This window comes from Cupressus sempervirens, chromosome 7, assembly GCF_028749045.1.
Source record: "Cupressus sempervirens isolate cs-2001-9-10 chromosome 7, ASM2874904v1, whole genome shotgun sequence".
Lineage (NCBI taxonomy): Eukaryota > Viridiplantae > Streptophyta > Pinopsida > Cupressales > Cupressaceae > Cupressus > Cupressus sempervirens.
In genome coordinates, this window is record NC_143124.1 from 657,800,244 (window position 1) to 657,828,186 (window position 27,943).

A 27,943-nucleotide genomic window follows, 5' to 3' on the forward strand; every position below is an offset into this window, starting at 1 on the left:
CAAAATCAAGGTATTAGTGTCTCTACAGATAACTATGAAGGGATGGGTTGCAGCCTTGTGACTCCATTGGTTCATAGCTCCAATCAAAAGAATCCATCGAGCACAAAAAGAATGCTCACTAAGTTCTTTAAGGTTTCCATCTAAATTCTCATTTTGTGTAATCAATTTCTAATTCATCCCTCCTTAATCTCTCATGGATCTTTGTTATAAGAACCTCTTATAATGCATCTCAAACATCACAATTCCTTCCTAATTATCTCGCTTGTGCAATCAATTTCTAGTTCCTCCATCCTTACTAAGTCTCTCATGGATCTATGTTGTTAGAACATGTTCCAATGCACATCAAACCTCACAATTCCTTCCTCATATGTTAATTGGTTCATTTTGGAAAAGCATTAGTTCACATTTCTTCTATGCCCTTTCCCCTTAGCTCCCAATTCCTTGTATGCAAAGTTCATGATTAATAACTTAAAGGCATAGCAATCAAGTTTGCTGCCATGGCCTTTGGCTTTCTCAAGAATTCTCAAGAAAGGTTTTCCTAGACCTTGATCTTGACTACCAATAACTAGGTCTCTAGTTTTTTTCCTTCATCACTTTTCCTCTGACAGTTTTGTTTTAACACATGCAAATATGTAGAGTCAAATACCACCTCCATGATTGTTTGGTCGCTTTTATTACAGAGCCAATACCCTGTTCTGTCAACTTTGTTTTAAGCAATTGTTGTTACTTGTGATATGCATGCGTACATTTAAACTAAATCTTAAGTGTCAAAATTGTCTCCTCACTTTCCTATTATATTGTTAAACATTCAAACTTTATAAAGCCACCTAAATCAAGATAATTATTCCTGTCTAACTCAGTTCAATGTAATCAAACCATCAACAGCCACCATATCCTATCTACTTATATCCCTCAACTTATACTGCCTACTTATTCTAAATATGCACTTTTATACCCTTGTAGGTAATTCCAACACCTATTTAAAGGGTCATCTTACAAGAGTAATTTGGATGCATTTATGTACATGTTTTATTACCATGGTTGTAAAAGGATTCAATATGCTTCACCACCGTGGCTGTAAGTCTAAACAAGTGAATGAGGAAATGCTTTGGATTGATGCTTATTTAAAGATAAGGAAATTCACATTATATACCTCTTCTTTGAGGTCAAATGACTTTACAAATTATACCCAAAACTGCGCTTGAAACAAACAAGATATTGTACACCAAGTCTCCCAGAAGCATCTCGCATAACAGCCTCGAGGAAATAAGATACTGGCACATACCCCCACACAGATATTTAAATATCAGATGAATAATAGTTCTATCTTGATGTGCCTTACCACAAGCATCGTCCCCTCTTCATATAAAGTACATATTACCGATGCTTCTACAAAGCTAATTTCAACAAAACCTCATCCAACAAATATAAATACAGAATTAAGAATTTCTCCATCACAATCATCTCTACTGTCAATGAGCTCTCCCATCATGAACTTTGCATACAAAATTTCCCATAAAATAATTGATATCACCCAAAAGGAAATATCAACTTAATTGCAATAAAGTTTCACAACTGAATCAGCCCCTGCTGTAAACAACCAAGGCTGCTTAGGATGAAACTGGCAGTCCAAAATGCCTGATATCACCAAAAAAAAAAGAACAATTATCATGGAAGTCAACCCAACATTGAAAATTTTTATTACCAACAACTATTATTATTTCCGACATAGCACTGACAAAAAATTACAATAAAATCATGCTTAACAGCATAAACAATAAATTAATAATTAGTCAAAAACCTTCAAAATCTGATGGACACACCTCTTTCATTTACACTCTTGTGTCCTCGAAGAACCTTTAGAGGAACAATTAATGGATTCTGAAGCAAATCAGAATAAACCATTCCATGGAAAATATGTGCTGTAGAGTCATCAGAGCACGATGCAAACAGAGGATACGAACAATGAAAAGCAACAGCAAGGACATCTTTGGAATGATTCCTGGGCAAATGATATAAAACAAAATGAGATAACCGTACAGAATCAACATATACATGCCATCTCAAACCATCAGAATCATGAAAATATTCAAAATTTATCCAGAATTGTAAACAGCCTGAAAATGGTATTAAACATTATTACTTCAGAGTTCTGTAAGGAGTCGTTGAAAGATCCATATCAAACCAGCAGATCTTGCCTTCCTTGCTCCCAACAATTAGATTATCTCCTGCATATTGTTAAACGGAAACACAAAAAAATCTAAGTAATAACCTATAGGCAACCTATAACTACAGAAAAACCAATATTTCGATAAACATCAAATATATTGGACGTGTAAACTTGAATAAGCATTTTTATTACCTCCAGAATGGATGGCCATGGAAGAAACCTCATGCAGACCTGTAACAAGCTTCTTCACAAGTTGTTGCTTTACAAGATTGTAAACCCGAATGTGCATCTTGGTAGCAACAAAGAAAATCGGTCTGCTTGGGTGGAAAAGAACACAAACAACATGACCGTGCATTTTTTTAAAGGGGTTTTGAGTTTGCTGCCTAGATAGCTGGTGAATAAGTACTGCCCTGGTATTAGGTGCCATTAGAGGTCAAGGAATCTACAGTTTCCACTCTCTGAATTATTGTATTATGTACATTCTAAAATATACTAAATATAGGTCAATGCAACAGAAAAAACATACTAATAATTTATATAGTAATGAATTCAATGATGACCTTAACAGTAATATAGAGTGCATAGCAAAAGCTGCAAACATACAGGTCAAAGAAGCAAATAAATAAACTCCACGATCTTCCATCCCTCTCAAAAGATATTTATTAAAACTTCAAAACTGATATAAGAGATTTTATATTACTTTGGATTGTTCAAAAATGTTGAAAGCAACATTGTCCACACTAGAAAATAGTCTTGGTTAGCATATAAGAAATTGATTTATGTAATCAGAATAATGCAGGTTTTTTTTCATCAACAAATGGATATGACTGTTATAAGCTACCATTATTGTGTGTGAGAGGCAGATGCATGCAATAGTATGAATGTTAATTAGATAAGATTTCAATATGTAAAAGATGTAACAAGAAGGAAGTCAATTTTTTAATACAAAATACAACTGAGTAATTAGGCGGTTCAAATAAGGTTATTATTTAACTCAAAAAATCATAAAACAAATAGGTAATTTACAAAACCCACTTGATGTGACAATCAAACATAGTCGAATGCCAGTAATTATATCGGCTGAAACATAGACCTTGTAATGCACACTTCAATATCTATTTTCAACCTTAAATTCAGTTGAAATTAAAAACTCCCTAAGAACTAATGACGGAAGAAAGCTACCAAAAGGATATCATCTGGTGAAACTGTGGCGAAGTAGTCCCCTTTATGATGCCAAGATATTGAGTGCACAGGCTGCAAGAGCAACCCATTAAAGGAATGGTTACACTTAACTGTGCCATTAAATTTAAAACATGAATATCTTATGAACAGGATGGATAGTAATAATGTGATAAATTCATTCGAACATTCATGCATATAACTAGTCTACAATAGAAAAGATTTTTCAGTACCTTCTGATGGATTAATTTGAGAGCATTAAACTTTTCATGTTGAATCCACTTAACCAGCGAGGTGTCATCAGCTGAAGTACTTACAAGGTTACACATTATAACATATAATTGCCACCAACTATACCATCACATGTAAAAATTAAAATGAATACAATAAACAGTTTTACTGTTTGCAAGGAACAAGAAATAACAATATAAATCCAACCTGAAGTGTCAGTTGATATGGGATTTGTTATCACCCGCAATAATTCAGCTACTTTTTCTTGATCTTCTTCAGTCCCAAGACCAGTATTCAACACAAGAACTTCTTCATCCCTTTGAAACAATGGGCACATAAAAACCACATATTAGAAAGAATCTAGATGTTAACCAAGCAATCACAAAGAGAATTAGCAAAAATAAAAATGTGACTCAAATTTTGAAAAAATTTAGAGAGGATGATGTGTGTGACATACACAGCAATTGACAGAATAGAAATCTCAGATACTGGGTTCCATGCAATATGGTGAATGGGCCTGCCAATGTCCCAAAGTTTAATACAACGTCCAGTTTGCACCTCCCAAATACGTACGGTACCATCTAGTGAACCTGTACAATTAAAAAATAAAATCTTCCAAATTAGGCAAGCCATGTTCTCCCTAAGAACAGATGAAACAAGAGAGAAGAGGAAAGTTCTTCCAGCAGGTCGCTTTTGCAAAAAATATATGGAGTAAATTTTTCTATAGCATTATCTTGAGCCAGATTTGTTCAAAAGATGACTCTATAATCTCATCGACTGTGTTGTTTGAAAGATGTAAAATCACATTTCTAATAAAATTTGATTTGCAAATTTAATGAAAGCTGTAAATGATACTCACCAAATGGAGGCTACCGGGATGGAAGTGGAACTGAATGCAACAAGAAATATGCAAATGTCATGTCCCCTTCATTGCTGAGCATGAGAATTTCATAAAAGTGTTTATAAACACTAACCACTAGTAATAAAGTATTAATACATTATTAATAAATATATTATTAATTTTATAATTAAAAAGATATATAAATAAATACTAAATAGCAATATCACTCTTTCTGGTCAGCACTAAAAAGAATCATATTCATATTTGTTTGCCTAAATGGAGATTCAAAATGCATGTATCTCATGGCACTCAAGGTGGATTCAGGGCACCCAATTTCGGGAATTTTTCAAAGTTTCTGATTGTTTAAAGCCAGCTTCCTTCTGAGACGAAAACCTTAGCATAGGTATGCCCAGGTAGGACAAAAGCCCTCCTGGTGTCTGAATTTTATTGTCAACTGAGCCATTGAGGAAATAATCATTGCTAATTCCACTTCTACGATGCATGCACAGCAAAAAACTTTGTGGACGGTCTGAGATCCTGCAATGTTCTAGGGAAATTGCAGCATATACAAAATAGGTGGAGTGACGCATATCTAGTGCACCTCACAAGCTGCCAATATCCTTATTAAACCCTATCGTCACTGCTGAGCAGTTTCCACTGCAGCCAAAAACTCGTGCCTGAATTTATGAGGTTGCTGATCAAGAGAGGACTATATAAATTTATCCCTGCAATTCTTCTTTCAGGTTTGTGGAGTGCCATACTTGTAAGGCTTCCTGTATATACATGCACCAAGACTGACAATTGTAAAGCTCTGTAATACTTGCACGGGATGTTTTAATCAGCAATGAATTCCTCATTTCCAGTGATGATGTATTCTGAAAAAGTTCATTGCTGTCTTCGCTACTGTAGAGACAATATATTGCAGCGTTTAATGACATTTCCAGTACTTAGACAAAATTGGAAAAAATGATTATATTAATACACTAAATTGGCATTAGAGCAGGTAGTCCTGCCAGCCTGCTGGGTAAACTTTGTGTCTGCACCTACTACAAAGGGATCGGCAAGCTTTGGAGAGAGGAATAAATTAGAGACTGAATCACGGAGTTGGGGTCTAGAAAGAAAGATAAAAGCAAGAAGACGTCAGATGAGGGATGAGAACTGTGATGCTTTCATGAGAATCTAGCAACCAATTGCACAAATCCAAGAACAAATGATAAAACAACAATAGCCAAAAACACTAATACTTCTACAAATGTTACAGAATATAAACAATGCAAACAATCATATGATATCTGCACAAGACAATGGTGTAAAGAGCGACAATTCGAATAAGAATGGGTCTAAAAATTACAATAGCAGAGTTCTTACACCTACACAAACTTCATTCTTGCCTAGAGTTGACCCAACACATGAGAAGGAAGAGTTGAATCCAACAGACAATGATTTCAATGCAAGTATAGATGCCTATTTCCAACCTGATCTGGAGCTGAGGTATTAAGTTCCATTTATATAATTACATAATGCAACAAGTAGATCAAAAACTACGCAGCAATTTAACAAGGATCTTTAGTATAGGATAAGCTGACTCTCCCAACTTTTGATGGCTCGTGAAAAGATAATGCATGAGCTTGGGTTCAAAACCGCGACACATCTTCCACTTAGACCTAAGTAAGAGATGAAGCTGTCAAGTTTGCTACCCTTCATTTGGATGGAATAGCACGAGCGGTGGCATCATGGGCTAATCACACAAGGGCACCGCAATGTTGCGATGTATGTTGACTTCACAAGGAGGCTCATAGAAAGCTTGATAGGAAGGATCCTAAGGCTCATTTCAAACAATTGACATGTTTCCAGTGAGTTTCAGTCATAGTGCCAAACATTACAAAAGGAGGCTTATGTTCCGGGGCCCTCATTCACTTTGAGGCTTGGGTAGGACTTTTGAGCCTACTTCTATGCAGGATACTATTTGGAAGGCCTTAAGTTTGGAAGATACTAAAACCAAGAGCAAGCCCTTACCTGGGAGCATTTTTGAAAAACTCAGACTCCACAATAACTTGGTAGGCAAATTTTAAAAACTCAAGGAAGAGCTTGACAATAACTTGACTACTTTATTGAACATTTGAAAATACATGAATCTTTAAAAAATCCTTATTGCTAAGTTTGTTGAGCTTTATTCTAATTTCTGTCATATGTAAATCAATATTAGTGTTTAATGCATATTATAGACCAAAAGACAAGTTTGGCCTCTAAATGAGCTACAATGACACTTCCACTAGCCAGGTCATATGTGAAGTTATCTCATCTTCGTCTAAACAGATTTTTTGCAAGTTGTGCAATAATAACATCTAATTTAGCACACTCCAGAGTTATATACCAATTCCTTGTCACACCTCATTGTAATCAAGTTCTTAGTTACTCACTTGACAAATCCCAATATATCATGGGGATTTGGGAGTGCAGACCCCAATGAGGTTGAGAGGCAATGCCCCTCATGGGGGTCTGAGGGCAACACCCCTTGTAGGGTCAAGGGGCAGCACCCTTTACAGGTGTTTCGGTGCAACGCCCCCAAAAAGGTCAAAGGGTGGTGCCCCTAGTGGGGGTTTGGAGACAACATCCCCAACAACAAGATCAAGGGGCAACACCCATATTGCGATAGAGGGCGAGGTCGAGGGGCAGAACCCAACCACCAAGCCCAAATTAAGGCCTCTAAAACAGTAAAACCAATGAAAATTGTGTTTTTAAAAACAAAGATTGTGATCATTTGCATTTCCCGTCAAGTATCATAGGAATAAATCACCATCGTTTTACAACTTGTCGGCAATTTATTGGGTAACTTGCCTAGTGCTTTGGCTCATGGGTACTCACACTACTTGATTAGCTTTGTGGCATTACTTAGGAGTGGCCATCAAGATCATATAGGAGACCTCTCCACAAGGATGTCTCACAACCAAGGGCACTACCTCCTAAGCAAAGCAAGATGGAAATTATGAGCATCACAGGAAATAGTGATTCACATGTAGAGAGCTCTGGGAGCTAGCGCATAGATGCCTGGCCAAGGGAATAGTACTCTGCATTGAAGTACCAGCCAACAAGGACTCTAAAATTGGGGAATCTAGGCTTGAGATTGTGGTGGATTTAGAGCATGAGAAGGGGGGAGATGGTTCAGGATAAACACTACAGTACTTCAAATAGTACCCAGATATCATCCTCTGATTTAAGGGAGTTGCATAGGGACGAACTGTAATATCCCCAATGGATATTTTCCCCAATTTTGACACAGAAAATTACAAACAATATTTGTGTGCAATAGATTTCCAATTATCTAGGAATAATACAAATTAGTAAATTACCCAGCTGAAATATAGATTCTGAAAATAATATTATATTTAAATCTCCAGCAGAAATGAAGTCTCAGAAATGATACTGCATTTAATTCTTCAGCAATATGATCACAAGAATCAAATCTTAGTTATAGAAATTGCAGCAAAATCGGATACCACAAAAGAAATTGAAACACAATGTGAACTCCATCGCGAAACCACCTCAAAAATGAACTGGGTTTTCGTCTGATCCACCAAGAAAGCCTGAGGGTTTACGTCTTCAGCTTTCACAAACAAAAGCTAGAAGCTTCTAAATTTTCTCCACAAGAAATCAGAAATCAAAACATAATCCAAGCATGCTGAAATCAATCAGATTTCTTACTTCTTTTGATGCCCAATGTAGTAACTTCAATTTCCCTGGCATGTCTCATTGTCTTCTCTTTTTAAAATAACCTTTTTCTACTTAAGAGAACAAAATGACCCTTTTTTAAATAATAAAGTGGCATTATTATGTACTTTAATTCAATAGACACTTTACTAATAAAAAAATAATCATCAGGCATTAAAATTATTGATCAAATGGGCTCAGATAGTCATGTATGATAGCTAATTGTTAAAGTCTCAGCGAGATGCTCCCAGTCGAACAATGAAATGACAAGAATGTTGAGCCCTACTGACTTACTATAAATAGTAAGAATCTGAAAACCTTGCTGAAACCACTCTAATTAGTCTGAAACCAAGTTTTTCAAGGCCAATTCTCACTCTGATCCCAAAAAAGTCCTCGTTAGCCCACGAGACCAAGGCAAAATAGGCTAATGACACATCATAAAATAATATCCTAGAAAAGGGGACATTACATATAGAGTGACAATTTCAATTTATATTGGGACAAACCAAAACTTAATTAATGAGGGTTTGGTAGCTAAGTTGGGTCTAGTAACTTAATGTTACAATGGTTGATTTGTTCACCATTCCATGCAACTGAAGGATTTAACAAATGGAGTTGAATCTAGAAGAGAATAAGATCAGAGATAACTTCTATGATTAGCACTGGTGAGACAAATTTGTTCTTGGAGTGAAGTGGCTCCACTCACTAGATAAGTATACACAGAATTATCATTTTGTGGAGTTGAAATTTAAATCAAATAGAAAGGAGGTAGTCCTTCACGGCCTATCCAATTGAGAACCCATAGTTGTTTCAGCTACGAGTATCGAGAAGAATTTCCATAAAGACCAAGAAGCTTGGGCAAAAAAGAGTTTGATTATATATACAAGTCCATGTAAGGATGGAAGGTCCAATCATATTAACATTTATTCCATCATGGATAAACATGGCAAGGTATTCAACAAAATCCCTCTTATATAACCCTTGGATAGGATCTTTCAACATGTGATTGAGCTTAAGGAAGGAGTGAAACCCATCATCACTACTCCATATCATCAACCTAGGAGATACAAGGAGAAGATTGAGACCACAGTTAAAGAGTTATTAGACATGGGGCACATGCAATCTAGTTCCAACCTATTTGCTTCATCCATGGTGTTGGTCAGAAAACGATCTCACTATGAAGATGTGTATTGAATAAAGAGCCCTCAATAAGAAGACAATCAATAATCAATACTTCATAGCCAAGATCAATGAGTTGGTAGATGAGCTTTATGGTTCGGTGTACTCCAAGACTCATCCACGATCACGCTATCATGAAAACAAAGTTAGAGATGAAGATGTGCACAAGGAAGCTTTCGAGCATCATTTCAGGCATTATGATTTCTTGTTCATGTCATTTAGACTAAGCAATGCACCCACCACATTCCAATCTTGCACAAATCAAGTATTTATCTTGCAATTGAGGAAATTTACATTTTTCTCGATCCGATGTTGATTTACAATAAGACATGGATGAACACTTAAGGCACATAAATGAGGTGCTTGGCATACTTGAGCAACATCCGTTCTGTAGCTAGGCATCCAAGTGTCTATTTGTAATGTCCCCTTTTAGAGATGATCATGATTGATACTTATTTAGCCAATCATAATGTATATGTCTTCAGAATATGCCATAATAATAATTAATTATTCAATGATATTATTTGGATTTATGGATGAAGGATATAGATGCTATCAAAGTTGCCTAGACACCAGCTATGGACTCCCTCAAAGTTTATAGGTCCAAGTCCACAACTCAAAAGCTTACAGATCGCTGACCCTTACCCTCTATCAGGATAAGAAATTAGCTTGGATTTATACAAGCCCCTCCTTGGTAACATTATACTCCTTCCATAAGTTAGATAATGATAATCTTCGAAATTACTTTTGGGTTTAAGGAGGCTTCAGGTGTAATCAAGTTGCTTAGACACCAATCCTAAACAGGTGTATCCTCAAGGTTTACAGAGAAAAGCTCTTTAGCCTTTCTTGGTACAATGCCTCAAGGCACTCGGGGACGCTATCCCTGCCCTATTTTCGGGAACAACCAATTGGTTGAAATTTACTTGAGTCTCTCCTTGATTGCATCCTAGACTCCCCTCCTTAAATACAAAGAAATAGTAATATTTAAAATAAATAGTCAATTCATAATAATGATAATAGAGGTCATATTTGATAATTAATCTCAATAATGTTGATCCTATTTCTCAAATTAATAATGTAAGGATTTGATTCTATTTTAATATTTGATGTTATTATTGGTTCTATTTCAATATGTCTAATAAGCATCATCAAATATGTGTAGGGTCATAACTTTTTTATATACCTTAGTATTAGTTTAGAATGTCGATGTGGCTGACTTAAGTATGTATCAATTAATTCCCTCAAACACCGTGTCACCAACCTCCCTAATACTCCCTTCATACTTTGCAAGTTTTTCATCCTATTTTATATCTCCTCCATCCTTCTACCTAGTGGCACGACCTAGGGTCCGACCCCCTTGTCAATTAAGTGGGGCATTCCCCATGGAAAAATTATTAATTAATTACATTGTTCTTAAGCAAAATCCTCAATTAGTTTAGGAGTTAATTTAATAGTAGTTCATAAACTTGGTTACTTATAATATACCAATTTATTCAATATAATTAATTCATTAATAGTCATTTTAGTTTTTAATTTTTTATTTAATTATTATTTAATATGGTTCATCTAATATATATAATTATTATTTAATAGTTATTTACCTAATAATCAATTAGTCATTCCAATATATATATTTTATAATCAACTAATTTAATTATTAAATGCTTATTACAAATAGGGATATCTATTATCATTTAATATTAAATTTCATTATTAGAACTTTCAGTATTAGTACAAATTGCATGAAATTTTGTATTTGGGACATAAGATTAGTGCCCAAGGGGCTAGCATGGATCAGGAGAAGAATTAGGCAATAAAAGAGTGCCTAGGCCTAAGACATTGTCACATTTGAGACGATTTGTGGGATTTTGAAATTACTATAAGAGGCTTGTCAGCGCAAAGAGTTTTTGACAAGCTCAAGAAGGTAATGAACCCATGTCTTGTTTTGGCTATCCCAATAATTTCATTTCCTTTTCTTTTAGAATGAGATGCTTCAAGAGAGGGGAATCACGGTAGTTTTGCTGCAAAATAGACCCCCTGAGCCATTTGAGAGTACAAAGCTCAAGGGAATAGAAATGATTCTGTCTACTTACGACTAGTAAATATTGGTCATCATGCATGCACTCACCAAATTGAGGCATTTTTTTTGGGGAGTTTATTGTGAAAAAGGATCACAACTTCTTAAAGTTCTTCCTCAATCAAAAGAATTTGAACGATAGACACCGAAAATGGATAAGGTACAAGCCTATAATTCTCACCTTCAATATGTAAAGTGAATAATGTGGTGGTTAATATACTCTCTGGGAAGCCTTATTTTCACTCCATGACTCGTATATTTGTTGATTGGAAGGTTTCTGTATTAGCTGAATATGCCAAACACACCTTTATTATTGACATGTTGAAAGGGATCCCTATAACTAGTTTTTCCTCTTGTGAGGGCATGTCATACTGGCTTCCTCTTGTACAAATGCGAGGACATGTCATATTATTGTAAGTTTTTTAATTATCCTCCATAAGAGGATGTTGACACTATGCGCATACTTATTATGAATGGTGGTATTCATATATTTGTGAGTTACATTTGTAGCTCCTCTCTCATTCTTCTACAACATTGTTGTTATTGTAAATGAGCCTCTCTCTCTCTCTCTCTCTCTCTCTCTCTCTCTCTCTCACACACACACACAGAGGCTTTTCCTTATTCATAATAATTAACAAGGGGTTTTTCTTTGCTTTCCCCTTTTCAAAATCTCTAATCTCCTTGCTGGCTCTTTTGGGTGATTTATCCAAGTTTATGATATTCTCATGGTAACATTTTTCTTCATCGTCTAACTATCTTGGATTTTTTTATTTCTTTGATCTTTCATTTTCCTTTCAATATACATAGTGAATCAAGTGAACACAGAGATCTCCCATCATACTTGCAGAAAATTATAGACTGATTTTGCTTCCTTCATCCTGAAACCACACAGACTTCAATGCAAAGATCATAAGCAAATGATGAAAAACACCGATTCTATAGCTTAATCACTGATCACCATAAGCAAATCATGAAATCCAATAACTTATTGCTCAACAACCTGACACACTTTACAGAATTCTGCAATCTTCTTGTCGCAACAGTGACATGAACATGACAGTTTTCAAAAATTGATTCATTTGAACCCTTAAATGTTGCCAATGAAAATTCTGGCCATAAGAACATTTGTAGATAACATAAATATCTATCTTCTCACAGAGTTACAGATTTATACCTATCAATATGTAGCCATACCAAATTTTAAAGTTGCAGATCTGAAATTCATTTTATGAATGGGATGTTCTCATAGTCATAGCTTCATGAAAATATTTAACCACATAGAACATTACCGTAGAAAGATACTCATTCTTTAACTCCCTTAAAACATCATATCATAACATATTGTCCTAGATAGCCAAAGCACACACCTATCTCCCCATTTATTAACATGTTTATGATGCCAAAACCAGATTTTAGATAAGAAAAATAAATACATGACAGCTCCCCCTAAAACCTGTCCAAGTAGGAGAGAAGAGAAATAATTTACAGGTGATATTGCAGAACATATATGAGCCCCGTTCACCAGAAAAATGGAATTCAACGAAAATTTCGTTTTTCATACCCGCACCCGTCATGGGCACCCTGCAATCTCAAACCTTCTTGAATATCTTTACCATAACTCTTGGACTTCATTGTAGATAATAAACATAAGTTTTCTCATTTATTTCTAGTAGCCATTCTCCTTGTTTGAATACTTGCTTCCTTATTTCCAATAACTTGATCTTGTGGATGATAATTTATTAGCCTCCTTTTATTAATTCTTAATGACTCAAATCTGCTTCTGCTTCTTTCTTATCCTCTTTTGATTCCAATTCTAATTTAACATTCTCATTTTCAGCCCCTTCATTATACTTTTTATCCATCTGTACCATTGGAGTGGATTGCAATTTTTCATTAATATCAATTTGTTCGACAACTTCAACTTGATTACTTTCAACAGTTTTTTTAATCTCTTGTTAAAGCATCTATAGGCTTTGTTAAATGAAGGATATCCTAGAAATATTCCCATATCACATCTAGATTCAAAAGAACTCAAGTTTTCATCATTCTATCTGAAAGTACCTGGCTGGCAGCCCAGTACAAGAATTTTATTTGCTTGCCTGGAAAGAGCAAACAAAAACCAGCCACTGCGCAAACAAATAAGTGTATTTACCCCTATTTAATCATTTAGTCTATGCCTCCTATGCAGATAGGTAGATAAATATGTTTCAAAACTTGCATCCCAAAAAAACTTGGTGGGCCCAATTTCAACTTGGATTATGCACCTCTGCAAAAACATGGCTGGGGAAGTTAATAGATAATACTTGGCTGCAAAAATAACTGAGTTAGATGAGTACCCGGCAAGTTTTTGAACTATGTATATTATAATATATATGTTCATTGACTCAGTAAAACTTGCCTAAAGTCGCCAGAAACATGGCTACATGAGTTAATGAGTGATACATGCATGTGTTCATGTGTATGAATGTGTATGTGCAGGTGTGTACATGCATGCATATTCCGCCTCATTTTCTTCCTGCCTAAGATTTGTACACAGTACACACAAATGGAATAGGGTCGCAAACCTCTGACCAAATGACAACTTAAATAAACATAAATACAAAGTTCTTCTGAATCTAGCCAAAAATAATCGAAAGATTATTTTGTATTGAATAAACAATGAATAATTACAAGAAGCTTACAAGCTCATATATACAAAAATGAATATACAGAAATTAGAAACTATCAGAAAATAGAAACTATCTACATATATGATAGATAGAGTATTATTAGAAATATTCTAATACCCTCCCATAATGCTTAATCTATCAATAACACCAATAGCCTCCCTGAATTTTACAAATTTATCAGAACCGAGAGACTTGGTGAAGTCTGAGAGACTTGGTGAAGATATCAGCAGACTGCTCTAAGGTGGGAACATACAGCAACTGAATAGATTTGTCTTCAACCAGCTGACGAATGTAATGACAATGTGTTTCAACATGCTTGGTTCGTTTATGGAAGACCAGATTCTTTGCTAGTTTGAGTACTCCCTGATTATCACAGAATATAGGAGTCGGTCCTGATTGAGGAACATGCATATTTGCAAGCATCTGCCGAAGCCAAACTGTCTCACAAGCTGCCTTAACTGCTCCCCAATACTCTACTTCGGTCGAAGACAGGGCCACCACCTGTTGCTTCTTACTAGTCCATGTCACAGCAGCAGATCCTAAATTAAACACATATCCAGAGGTAGACTTACGATCATCAACAAAGCCGGCCCAATCTGAATCTGCGTAGCCACATAGTGTAGAATCAAACTTCTGAGTGTGTAGAAGACCATAATCAAGAGTACCACTCACATAGCGCAAGACATGCTTTGCAGCTCTCAAATGATCAGTCTTGGGTGCTGTCATAAAGCGAGAGACATAGCTTACATCAAAACTAATGCCAGGTCTGGTGGCAGTAAGAACAATGAGACTACCGACTAGTTGTCTAAACAAGGATTCATCTACAACAAGTGAATCAAACTAAGCGATAATTTGAGCTCGAGTTCCATAGGAGTGAGAGCAAGTTTGCAATCCTGCATTCTGAACCTGTCCAGAAGACTTCTAGCATACTTGGACTGAGAAAGAAAGATACTGTGTTCAGTCTGCCAAACCTCAATTCCGAGACAAAAGTGCAAGAGTGCCAAATCTGTCATATCAAAAGTGTTGCACAAATCCTGTTTGATTTCCACAATCAAATGTGTTGAACTTCCAGTGATGATCAAATCATCCACATAAACACAATAAACAAGACATCATCACCTACATGTTTGATATATAGGTTTGAATCCGATGGAATCCTCTAAAAACCATGGTCGCTGAAATATTTATCAATTTTCATGTACCAAGCCCGATGAGCTTGTTTTAGACCATACAGAGCTTTGACAAGTTTACAGACTTTGTGATCCTAACCAGCAACCTTAAATCCAGAAGGTTGCATCATGTAGACCTCTGCCTGTAAGTCACCATTCAAAAAAGCACTCTTGACATCCATCTAATGAACTTTCCAACCGAACTGAGTTGCTAAAGCAAGAACAAGCTGTATGGTACTCATTTTAGTTGTAGGAGCAAAAGTCTCCTCATAGTCAATACCTTCTCTTTGTGAGAACCCTCAAGCAACAAGACAAGCCTTATACTTGTCGAAGGTGCCATCAACTTTATATTTGACCTTGTATACCCATTTGCAGCTAACGGGCTTCTTCCCTGTAGGAAGATCAAAAATAACCGAAGTTTGAATTTTCTGAATGCTCTGAAGTTCAGCTTTCATAGCCTGTTCCCATTCAGGAATACCGTAAGCCTCGAAATAAGTCTAGGGCTCAAAAACACTATGAATGTTAGCCATAAGAGCAAATTAACTATTTGTTTGCGCTTATTTTGAGAAGCTCTACCTTCGATGAGCTCATCATCTCTTTAGATCACTAATAGTTTTAACCCACCATTTGGGTCAGAGAGTAGAAGAGTTGACCTCTGGCGGAGCTGGAGGAGCTAGAAGAGGTTCAGGAGCAACAACAGGAGGAGGATCAATCTCAGAAGCCTCAACAAGATCAACATCAGGTGTCCCAGGATAGGCATTATCTGTATCATTCTGCCCATCAGATGGTGCTAAAGGAAGAGGAACACTATGAGGCCCTTCCTCAGAACATTGCACAGAAGAGGGCAGAAATGGTCCTTGAGTTTCATCAAAAACAACATCACGCCTAAAGATAAGATGATCAGTGTCGATATCTATCAATCTGTAGGCCTTATGGTTGTCACTATACCCTGTCATCATGAGTCTCTAAATCTTGGAATCTAATTTGGAACGTTTAGCATCAGGAATCCAGACATTGGCAAGAGAGCCAAAAATCTTCAGGTGGCTGATCTTGGGCTTACAACCAGACCACAATTCTTCGGGAGTTTTGTTCTTGACAACCTAAGTAGGGGAACGATTCAGAAGGTAAACAACAGTAAACATTGCTTCTGCCCAATACTTATTAGGAACACTCCTGTGTTGTAACATAGAATGAGTCATCTCAACAATCATACGATTGCAGTGCTCAACAACACTATTTTGCTGAGGAGTGTAAGGTGTGGTGAATTGGCGCTCGATGCAATGTTCAGCACAAAAATTGGAGAATGCATGACAACAAAATTCCCCCCCATTATTTGTTCTAAGAGAAATGATACTGCAGCCAAACTCGTTTTCAACCAACAATTTAAAATTCTGAAATGTACTAAGTGCATCTGATTTTTGTTTAAGAAAGTACACCCACATTTTTCTACTAAAATCATCAACAGTAAGCAAAAAATATTTGCAACCAGTAACTGAAGATGTATTCATAGGACCACAAATATCAGCATAAAGTAATTGAAGTCCCTAAGATGCATGCCAAGAATCTCCATCTTTGAAGGGAGTCTGATGTTGTTTGCCAGCTTGATAGCTGTCACATACTCCAAGATGTTGCGGCTGAATACTCCAAGATGTTGCGGCTGAATCGGAGGTAGTCCAGAAACAAGTTCCTCCCGGGATAGCTAAGAGAGATATTGGATGTTGAGATGTCCATATCTCTGATGCCACAGTGTTGAGAGATAAATCACGAGCTGCCATAGCTATTTCAGGAGAATCACCAATGTCAGTAAGCCGATATAGGCCATGATCCTCTAGACTAGTAGCAACAGTAAGACAAGTCTCTCGATCAATAACGGAGCATTTGTGAGCACTGAACACCACATCCAACTAAGGAGAATTTCTCATGATCTGACTCACAAAGAGAAGATTAAGTGTCATACCAGGAACATAGCAGACATTGAGAAAGATGAGTTGACACCCACCAGACTGTATATGAACATTTCCTCTACCAATAATTTTGAACTCCTCTCCTCCGCCAAACACAAATGAATCATTGTATGGATGGAAATCCATAAACCAGTCACGCCAATGAGAAAAATGATGTGAAGCACCAAAGTCAATATACCAAGGAGGGGATCGGGCTGAATCAGAGGGGCCTTTAGCCATAAAAGCGTAGAACACAAACTCCTTTGTCTCAAAATGTTCAGCAACATTGGTCTGCTGATTGGACCCTCCCAACTTCTTCTGTTCGGAAGCAAGTCGCAAACGAAAATCTTTCTTCATGTGGCTGTACTTACGGCAGTAATGACATTGAACACTCTTCTGCTGAAAACTGCTTGAGGATTGATGGGAACTACCCTGTGGAGATGACTAAGATGGCTGAAACTTAGGTGCAAATGCTTGTTCTGACAAGGGTGAGGAAGCACGGCTACCAAACTGTTGCTTCCAACGATCCTGCTGGAGCAGTTTGGTGCACAACTCTGGGAATTTCAGATCAACATTAGTTGAGGTAATGTTGCGAGTCTCTATGAAATGCTCATAAGATGTTGGCAAGCTTTTCAGGGTAATAACTACCATATCTTCTTCCTCCATTGTCTGACCAATGGCTTCAAGCTGATCACAATTGTCCTTAATCTTCGTGAGATGTTCTTGTAAGGACATACGTTCATCCATCATAATAGAAAACAACTAGTTCTTCAGAAAGAATGCTCGACTCTTGTCAGATGTTTCATGCAGCTCCTTTAAATATTTCCAGATGTCTACAACCGACTTGCTAGAGGGAATCTGAGGTAGTTGATCATCTATGACCAAAGCTTGAGAAGCATAATAGCTTCACGATTCCAATCAGCAAACTTATCCTAATTTGTGGTAACGGAGGTCCCACCAGGCGTGCTAGTGGGGGCAGGACGAGTCTCTGTGCCTAGAACAAGTGCATCCAAACGACGATACTCGAAGGTGGTTAACATGCACTACTTCCAATGGTTGTAATTGCTGCCATTAAACCGTTGATTGTTTTCCAGCATCAGGTTGGTCAAGGATGCCATTTGCACTAAGTTCGAGGCAATGTTGGGCTAACCCATAAAAAAATGACAAGTACCCAGAAGAGTAGACGGAAAACCCAAAAGGAATCTGTTGTCGTTTTCTAGATGTGCTAGCTTGAAAATTGACACAAAAAACGAGGTACCCAGAAAAACGAACAACCAAGTTGAGCCCTCTAAAAACCCACTAAGAATCTGAAATCAAAAGAAAATGAACCCAAAAATTAGGGTTTCAAGCAAAAATATAGTCGGCAGCAATGAAAGCTTGGATTTACAGAATAATGGAGATTTGGAGAAAAAATTGGACGTCTTCCTTAGCAAAGAGAGGCGTTGATATGAGTGGCTTGGAATATGTCGGTTTCTATGCACAAAATCGGGTTACTACACCAAAAAAAACATGAAGTAGCGACCTTTCTGAAAAATGCAGATTTCAGTAGATACCACAAATACAGACCACCAAAGAAAATCCACAATTTGGCACTGCAAAAATACTAGTCGATCACGATTTCGAAATGGGGAAAAAACACAAGACAAAGAAATATCTGCAAGTTCCTTCCAAACATGATTTGTAGAGAAGTTTGGCCAAGAAAAAAATCACAATTTGCAAATACCAGTCATAAATACGCGATTTTCACAAGCATAGTTACAATTCGTAAAAAAACTAGTTCGTGATTTTCAAATTTCTCTAGACAAAAAACCTTAGGCAAGTTTTAGAGAAAAATTTAAGAACTAGGCTCTGATACCATAAAATAATCGAAAGATTATTTTGTATTGAATAAACAATGAATAATTACAATAAGCTTACAAGCTCATATATACAAAACGAATATACAAAAATTATAAACTATCAAAAAATAGAAACTATCTACATACGATAGATGTCGTCAATAAATATTGTGTAGCTAACGGGTTGAGGTCATCGGTAAATATTGTGTAGCCGACAGATTGATGTCGTCAGTAAATATTGTGTAGTTGACGAGTAGATTAGCATGTAGTTGGTAATTATTTATTATGTAGCCGACATGTAGCCAATGAACCCCTTCGGGAAGGTTCTTCAAAAAGGTATATGTACACCATTGGAAATCATTGTAATCATCATTGTAAGCATTATGTAATCCCTTCGGCATATATGCGAATAATAAAAAGGAGTACTACTGTGTTACATATTCTTGTCTATTGTTTGTATGCATTAAACCGTTTACCTCGTACGGTAAACATTTGGCATCGTTGCCCAGTGGACCTAGAACAAAGGCAGAGGAATAAAGACTAATGTCGAATCAGCTTAACAAGGATAGAAATAAGATAAAGGGAAAAAATGGAATACGCACCACACAAGAAATTTTAATTTTGGCACAACAGGCCGAGCGCAAACGGAGGTTTCAACAGATTGCCGACGGGCACCAAGGAATTGTTGAAAGAGACTCGATAGCGGTTGGGTTTGGTGGAAGAAGCAAGGGAGGAGTTTCTGAACCTGTATACACCAAGGGAAGAGAATCCAAACGGAAGAGAATTAACTCGCATGGCTCGAAGTGTTAAGGGAGCATGAGCGTGGAGTGAACTCTTCATCCGCGATACACTTCCGGAACGAAGAATTTCGCTTAACGAAGACCTTTCTTCACCAAAGAACGCAACTGTAAGAAATAAGACGACTGCCCGAAACAACGCCGATATCGAAGTGCAAAGCATCGGTGTCAGAGTGCAGAGCATCGATATCGAAGTGCAAAGTGTTGCTATTGGAGTGCAGAACAACGCCAGTGTTGCAATGCTGAACAATGCCAGTATCGTAGTACTGAATAGCATCCGTACACAAAATCCAGTAATAATGGTAGGACCAAAGGAGAAATTGCCAAAGTTTGATGGTGATGGAACGGTCGATCCAATCACACTGTAAGACATGCGAAACAATTTGGACGACCAATGGCATAACTGACACAGATGAATGGGTTCAATAATTTCCAGCAACCCTAAGGGGTGTAGCAGTGGATTGGTTTGCCAACATCAATCCCCAAAAATTAACTACATGGGCGGGAGTTAAAAAGGAGTTCATCATCGAGTTTCAATTGCTACAAGACGACAATGTGATAGTAGCAAAAATCTACACCACAAAGCAAGGGAAAAATGAACCTATCCGTGTATATGCCAGAAAGCTAAAAGAATTAATAAACAAAATGGAAAGTAAGCAAACAGATGGGCTGAAGAAGAGATGGTTCATTGAAGGACTACTCCCGGAGTTCAGGAAGAAAATGAAAATTGTGCCACCATCATCATACACTGAAACATACAATCAGGCAATGGACTTAGAGAGTGAACAGAAAACGAAAAAGAAGCAGAAAAGTAGCTCATTCGACTCCAATTACACATCTTTGGAAGAAGATGGCAGTGATGACGAAAAGGGCAGCAAGAAGGTCCGAGCTCTTCAGAAAGATATAATCAAAATGATGAAAGAATTTAAGAATATGCAAAAAGAGACGAAGGGAAATGAGCTATGGTGTACAGAATGCAAGATAGAAGGTCACACGAAGAGATCTTGTCCGAAAAACCAGTTCTACGATATCTATCAAATTATGGGACATTCTACAAAAGAATGCCCCTTCAATATGAAAACAAGAGGGCATCGACAAGTGCTCCTGACACAGGAGGCTTCCACGTCAGGAGGGAGTGGAAACACTAGCAATGATGGTGCCACTTCGGGTGGGTACAAAAATAATAGAAGAGGGCAAAACAGTAATACCAACAGCAATACCAACAATAATAATGGGAGTTGCAACCGAATTCAATATGATGTGAACGGTCGCCCGATGGTTCAATGCTGAGCATGCAATTTGTGGGGCCGCTTTGCATGAAACTGTACATCGACAAATGCACCAAAGTTGTTATGTTAATGGTCTAATCCTGGAGATCATGAAGATGCCAAATGCCCAAAATCAAGAGTCAATTTGATCACCATCGGAACGGACGAAGAGGAGGTTCTGGCAATCACACGGAAAAAAGCAAAATTGTACCCTGACCCGATAGAAGAAAAGAAGAGATTGGAAGAAGCACGGGCAGAAATTGAGAAGGCAACGCAAGCAGAGAAATCACAATTGAAGGACACTACCGATACCTCAACAAGGAACTGCGCAGAACAACACATCATACGACAGATATTACAAACTGAAGTACCAATCAAAATAAACGATCTGCTGCTCACAATGCCTCAACTACGAACAGCACTCCCAACTGTTAAATTACCAAGAGAACACAAAAGGGATAAGGAAAGTGGAGCAAGTGCAGCAGACGGAAGGGAGAAGGAAAGTGGAGCAAGTACAGCGGACCCAATGCTGCTAGCGCTCACATCCGGACGACATCCAGTAGTCGTTGAGATGGGCATATTAGGAACGGTCCTTTCAGACACAATTGTGGATGGAGGATCAGTGGTAAACGTCCTACCAGAAGATACCTGGAAGAAGTTGGGACAGCCGACGTTGTGGCCACCCACATTCCAATTGCTCACGACAAACCAGCATGGGATCAAACCATTGGGAATCATGATGGCACAACCAGTGACTATTGGAACACAACCGTTCCTACTCGATTTTGTCATCATCCCGTTGAAGAGAGGATATGACACCATTTTGGACCAAGGATGGCTTGTACAAGCAAAGGTTAAGCATGACTGGAAGAAGAATACACTATCAATGGAAAGCAAAGGACGACGATTCACTATTGATTTACACACACAAATGGTGGGCGAAAAAGCCATATCATCTGATTCAGAAGAAGAGGAAGAAGGAAAGCAACGATTGGAACCCAATGAGGAAGGAGTCCTACGGTTGGAAGGTGGATCGACGGACGATGATTTGGATTCGGTGAACGGCCTTTTCCACTAGCAGATGGAGGATTACGAGCTCTTTTCGAGCTGTAATATGTTAAGGATCGACGAAGGTGAGGAAGAAGAGGAAAATGAATGTCCGAACGAATATAGAGAAGCGAAAGAAGGAAAGACGGTTACGGCTAAAGCTAAAGGGAAGAACATACGGTACGAACCCAGAAATTCCACCGTATGAAACACAGTGAACGGACTGTGCGGAAAGAAAAGGTTACAACGCACTACAAATTTACTAGAAAGGTGTCGGCAGCAAGGAAAACACATCATACGGTCTGCACAGGAAACAAAGAGGAAGGGCTTAATAAAAACTTCAACAGTACAGAGTGAAGGTTTTAAAATCAAGAATACAGTTATTGACGGCAAGGAGTGGCAGCCGACAGAATTCATGGTACCGAGTTTCGAGAACAAACTAGGCAATATGGAAAACTTGAGGGAGAGATCGTGTAACTTAAATAAACTTGATGCGTGACGATTGCAAGCACAATGGGACACGGAGGTGACATAGAACATGCGCAAAGCACGGCATGATAAACACCTAAAATTAAATAAGTTTCAACCGGGCCAGTTAGTGTTGATGTATAATGGGTGGAATGAAATCAAACCTGAAAAGTTCAGAGTCAAATGGGTAGGACCATACAAGATATAGAAAGTTGGTGATAACGAAGCTATGAAGTTATGGACGATCGACCGGAAGGAAGTACCGCACACAGTGAATGGGTCAAAGTTAAAAATCTATCATGAAGGGAATAGTCCCCCATCGACGAACAATTGATTTTTATTTTTATTTTTAAAAATTTAAAAGGAAAAAACAAAAAAAAAGAAGAGAAGAAGAAAGTAACTGTACGGTAACTTGAGCTAAGCTGAAAGACATCGTACGGCACAGACACCGTACGGTCCCTTTATTATATACAAACGTCGTACGATGAGATGAAGCATACATGAAACCCGTACGGCGTATGGCAGAACATTGCAGCATTTTGTGAAGTTGAATGCACGGTGCAAGATAACAATCCATATGGTGGCCACATTGACAGGTTAGAGTAGTACAACGTATAGAAAAAGGACACGGGAAAATCAAAGACGCAAGGTGTATGGTGAAAGAATCCGCAAGGTGTATGGTGAAAGAGTCTGTACGGCAATCAAGGAAGGAGACTGTACGTAAGCCCTCCAAACAGGATGCAACCACAGTACGGAAGTGGAAGGAAAAACATTTAAAGGCGTAGGATCATATGGTGGAATCAGAGGAAAAAAAATAGATACACTAAAGGAGAAGGGAGCAAAAAATACAGACCGTATGGGTGGCAGGGATTGAACACCATACGGCTTGTCTCCGTACGGCATAAAAGCACAAGGAAAACATAAATGTCGTACGGGAACTCACGAGGAACGAAATGTGGTTGCATGATGTACAGTGAAAGCAAGACGAACCGCATTGTACGGCTCAAGAAAGACAAATGTACGGCTATAAGGCAACGCATAGAGGAGGAGGTCATTACCGTACGAAATCATTACGAATATATTCATGCACTGAAAAGCAAGAAACAAAAAGTTATCTTAGAGGACGATAAAAGCCTAGATGATAGTACGGGTTGGTAATTGTAGGAGCAAAAAAAAAACAAAAACAACAACAAATCAAAAATGTTCAGAATGAATAACACATGATGCCAAAGGGAAGGGCAACACATAAATAGGTAGTAAAACTTAAGCAGTTGCCAAAAAGAGTGTGGAATTGGATGAAAACCACAAAAATGGTGTGTTCCATGGAGTTTTGTGTGGCTTTGAGAGTGTTAATTTGGTCTTGGACTAGGACCCCGTGGGGGCGCTGCCCCTCAACCCCACTGAGGGCAATGCCCCCTAGACTCCCAGTCAGTGCAATTATCAGTCGTGGGAAGTGTGACCAGTTGATGAGACCTAGAGCTACTGCAGGCATAGTGTGCCAGAGGTGGAGAGATCAACGGAGCAAGCCTTTCGAGAGGGGTGGTACGCTTTGAGGCACGTGGAGTAGGTGTTGGACGTGAAGCTATATTGGTGGATGCATAGAGAGCTCGGGAGGAGCTGATCATCCAGTTGGAGGCAATACAGCTACACTTGGCTCAGTGTACCTAGGAGTTGGAAGCAGAGAAAGCGGCACGGGTGGCTATCAAAGTCAGCTAAGGAAACAGTATTGTGTTAGCAAAGGCTGCAGATGCAACGTATTTTGGAGACCAATTTGGTGCGGGCACGGGACAAATGTGAAAGTGGTGTGACAGAAATAGATTTATCTTGTTGTAGTTAGTTAGTTAATATATTTCGTTTTGTTAATCTGTCTCGAATATTTTGTAATTGTCGTTCGGAGACGACTTTTTCTTTTGGGGGGGATGATGTTGTCGGTAAATATTGTATAGCTGACAGATAGATTAGCATGTAGTTGGTAATTATTTATTATGTAGCTATGTAGTCGACGGACCCCTTCGTGAAGGTTCTTCGGAAAGGTATGTGTACACCATTGGAAATCATTGTAATCATCATTGTAAGCATTATGTAATCCCTTCGGCATGTATGCGAATAATAAAAAGAGTACTACTGTGTTACATATTCTTGTCTATTGTCTGTATGCATTAAACTATTTACCCCGTACGGTAAACAATAGATAGAGCATTATTAGAAATATTCTAATATAGCCTAGCTCCATTGCATCTGCTCTGATAAGAAGCATTGAACTGATCCAATCCTGACATAACTTTTTGTTTTTGTTTTTTTACATACTAATATTCATTTCCCTTCAAATCACATTCCAGCTATCTTTCCCTGCTCAGTCAAGCAGCTAAAACTTTACATGGATTTATATTTATATTTTTTTTAAATACAAAAAAAAACTCTTTCTCAAGCAGACATTCCAAGTTCTTTCAGGAGCATTTGACTTTTATGCTACCTTCTGTGCAAATCTGGATTTCCAAATTTGGTAACCATGCATATTGATGTCGATTGTATTCCATGACAGATTATCCTGTTATAAGCTGCAACCCTAACACAATACTACAACTAAGCCTTAGTAAATGTTAACTAACTCATTATACATGAAAAGGAGAAGTGAGTTTTACAGGTCACAGTATAGGGAAATGCCAATCAAGCATATGAGAACCCCTTACAGAAGCCTATGGGAGAATTCCCTTCAATTTAACTTATATATGTGCAAATTTTGTACCCCTAGGTTTTATCTTTACAAGAACTTGAAGACAAATTAATCTTGCCAATCCACCTATACCTGGATCACAGCTTGCATAAATTACAGGTCTTTTTATGATTTTTGACACACCAACACCAAGCTGCATGTCGTGCTTTAACAGAATTTCAAACCAGTGCCAATATGTACAAACAAACAAAAAATACCATAATATACCAAAAAGAACATAGATCTAGCAAATTCTCTAGCATATCACACAGCCTTTATTAATTTACTTGGCATCTCAACATCATAGAGTATATATCAAATGCTTCAATAGACTTTTAAATTCGTATCTCAATGTGCAGAAAACACAAAAGCATTCCAATATAGTAATCTACCAAACAGAACGGAAAACATCCAGCAGATTTACAGCATTCCATAAATTTCAGTATGTTTTAGTCTTATGGAGGAAATTCTATCCATTCGCCTTCTACATTGTTTGACTTTTGTACCCCTAGGTTTTGACCTCCTACCCAAGTCAGAGTCAATATTGCCAATCCACATACACCCAGAGTACAAGACTTGAGCCGTTTACATCTTTTATTAATTTATTTGGCACATCAACACCATAGTGCAATGCATCTATCGTCTTCCTTGACAGGGATTAAACACCAATCTTAATACATTTAAAGCACAAAAGTTAAGCATAAGATACCAAACAAATAATTAAAAATCTGGAAAACTTCTAGCATATTATAAACACCAGTATGTTTAGTTCTCTTGAATTAGAAATTATTGACGGAGTAGTTAATTACAGACAACAAAGAGAATGACTGGAAAGTTGAAAAGATGCTCAGATGCAAAAGTAAAAAACATACTAAATAAAGCACATACCCGAAGCAAGCCATTGCCCTGACGATTCTGCTGATATGCACAAAACTGAACTCGTATGACCTTTATATTCAAGGAAGCAAATAGTAGGAAACGGCTGCAGATCTTTAGGCTTAGGGAGCTTGGGGATCAACGACTCAGGATCAATGTTGATCTGCAATAAAAAATTAGATGTGTGTGGCAAGAAGATTAGATGCTAAATCCTACACAACCTAATTAGCTTGTAGCAGTAAAAGGCAAAATTATCCTAGCATTTACCCGTTTCTTCCTAGTCCTCGGGCACATGTATAGATCCAAACATCTCTCAAATATTTCTGAAATGAACCTTTCATAAGTTGGAACATTTCTCAATGACTCATACCTGTGGAATAGATGGCACAACTCAATGACAGACATATTTCCTCTCTTGCGTTTCACAAATACTAGAACAATGATATAACTTTCGAAGCTTAATATTGAAAATGCATACCTTTTGGGGATGAATTTAGGACGATCTTCCTCATACATTAATTGATATGAATTGATCTCCTCCTGTGTTGGAATATACTCAGGTGGAGGATTATATGATTCTTCGTGCCCTGTAGCATATAAAAAGGAATTCAATGGAAACAATACGAAGGTACATAAATGTTCCACATTCCCCATTGTAAATATTGTAAATTTATAACCATGTGAGCATTCCAATACTTTGTACAAGTTTCACAGTTATAGTAAATGATCACAACTTCAAACCAACAACTTATGACCAACTGAACAACACTAATGGAACTGAAGCCAATTCTTTTCCCACAAATTTGCAGTAACTTTCCACTACTACCAGAAGTATATAAGAATCTGTAGAAACAGGGCAGCATAACATAATTAAATTTTCTCTTTAATGTGATACTGATTATTTGGGTGCAGAATAACAGTAAGTGAGGGGGCGCTGAAACAATAATTGTATAAAAATCAATTGGCTCTAACCATCTGCTGCCTGTGCAGCTTGGGTTGTCCAGTTGTGGCTTGGGTGATAACCAAACACTGAGATCAACCCTGTCTAAAAACAAATAATTAGATTGCAATACTGGTTGATATAATCAAATGGCTTTATTATGTCTAATACTCCAGATGCTCTCAAACTCTCAAGCATCAATCTGATATATCAGCTACCGTAGAAATGAAAGACAAATACAGTAGTTTCTTTAGTTTTAGATATGAAATTGACTAATTTAATTTCCAAGTAGTGCATGCAATTCATGAAAAGGCCATGTTTTCCTCAAATGCTGAATAGCTTCAAGTTTTGCACCAATCAAAATGTGACATATTAGTTCATTTGTTCCAAGGCGCAAAAGAATAATTTGGAGTGTCATATAATAATCACTTCCAATTTGATACCTTAAATTAAATTAAATGATATTAATGTCAAGTTTTTCTCCTACTGAAGGTCAATGTCACAACTACAAATCTTTTAGTGCAATCAAAAAGAAGAAAAGTTAATCGTCTTTGCAACAGTTTTCTACAAGATTCTGTTTTGGATGTAATGTTGTACTTTTTCACTTTATGCCGGTGAGGCTCGAGGCTCAAATACAACACCATCATACATACCCATTAAAAGTTCGGTGACGAATCACACACCAATCTCTCCCACAAAATAGAATTAAGGGTTCAGCGAGGATTTTACATGGCAGTTACTGTTTACCGAGTGAACTCAATGGGTACTGGTCAAAACTTGCAAAGCAACAGTGTCAACTTGAGTACTAATGAGGGCATGTTAAAAAGTAT

General features: G+C 37.5%; 1 protein-coding gene across 2 annotated transcripts in view; it reads right to left on the reverse strand.

Annotated features, from left to right (window-relative positions):
* Positions 1-1,096: 1,096 nt before the first annotated feature.
* Positions 1,097-27,943, reverse strand: part of LOC149548379 (Transducin/WD40 repeat-like superfamily protein) — a 67,675-nt gene continuing 40,828 nt past the window's right edge. For both annotated transcript variants that reach the window (XM_089792459.1, XM_089792457.1), the window contains 11 exons: positions 26,652-26,760; positions 26,441-26,543; positions 26,186-26,336; positions 4,038-4,170; positions 3,788-3,897; positions 3,583-3,653; positions 3,364-3,424; positions 2,363-2,590; positions 2,144-2,228; positions 1,824-2,002; positions 1,097-1,638 (listed from right to left, as the gene is read on the reverse strand). In XM_089792459.1, the coding sequence (XP_089648585.1) occupies positions 1,553-1,638; positions 1,824-2,002; positions 2,144-2,228; positions 2,363-2,590; positions 3,364-3,424; positions 3,583-3,653; positions 3,788-3,897; positions 4,038-4,170; positions 26,186-26,336; positions 26,441-26,543; positions 26,652-26,760 (1,316 nt within the window). In that variant the 3' untranslated portion in view covers positions 1,097-1,552. The remainder of the gene's footprint in view (positions 1,639-1,823; positions 2,003-2,143; positions 2,229-2,362; positions 2,591-3,363; positions 3,425-3,582; positions 3,654-3,787; positions 3,898-4,037; positions 4,171-26,185; positions 26,337-26,440; positions 26,544-26,651; positions 26,761-27,943) is intronic.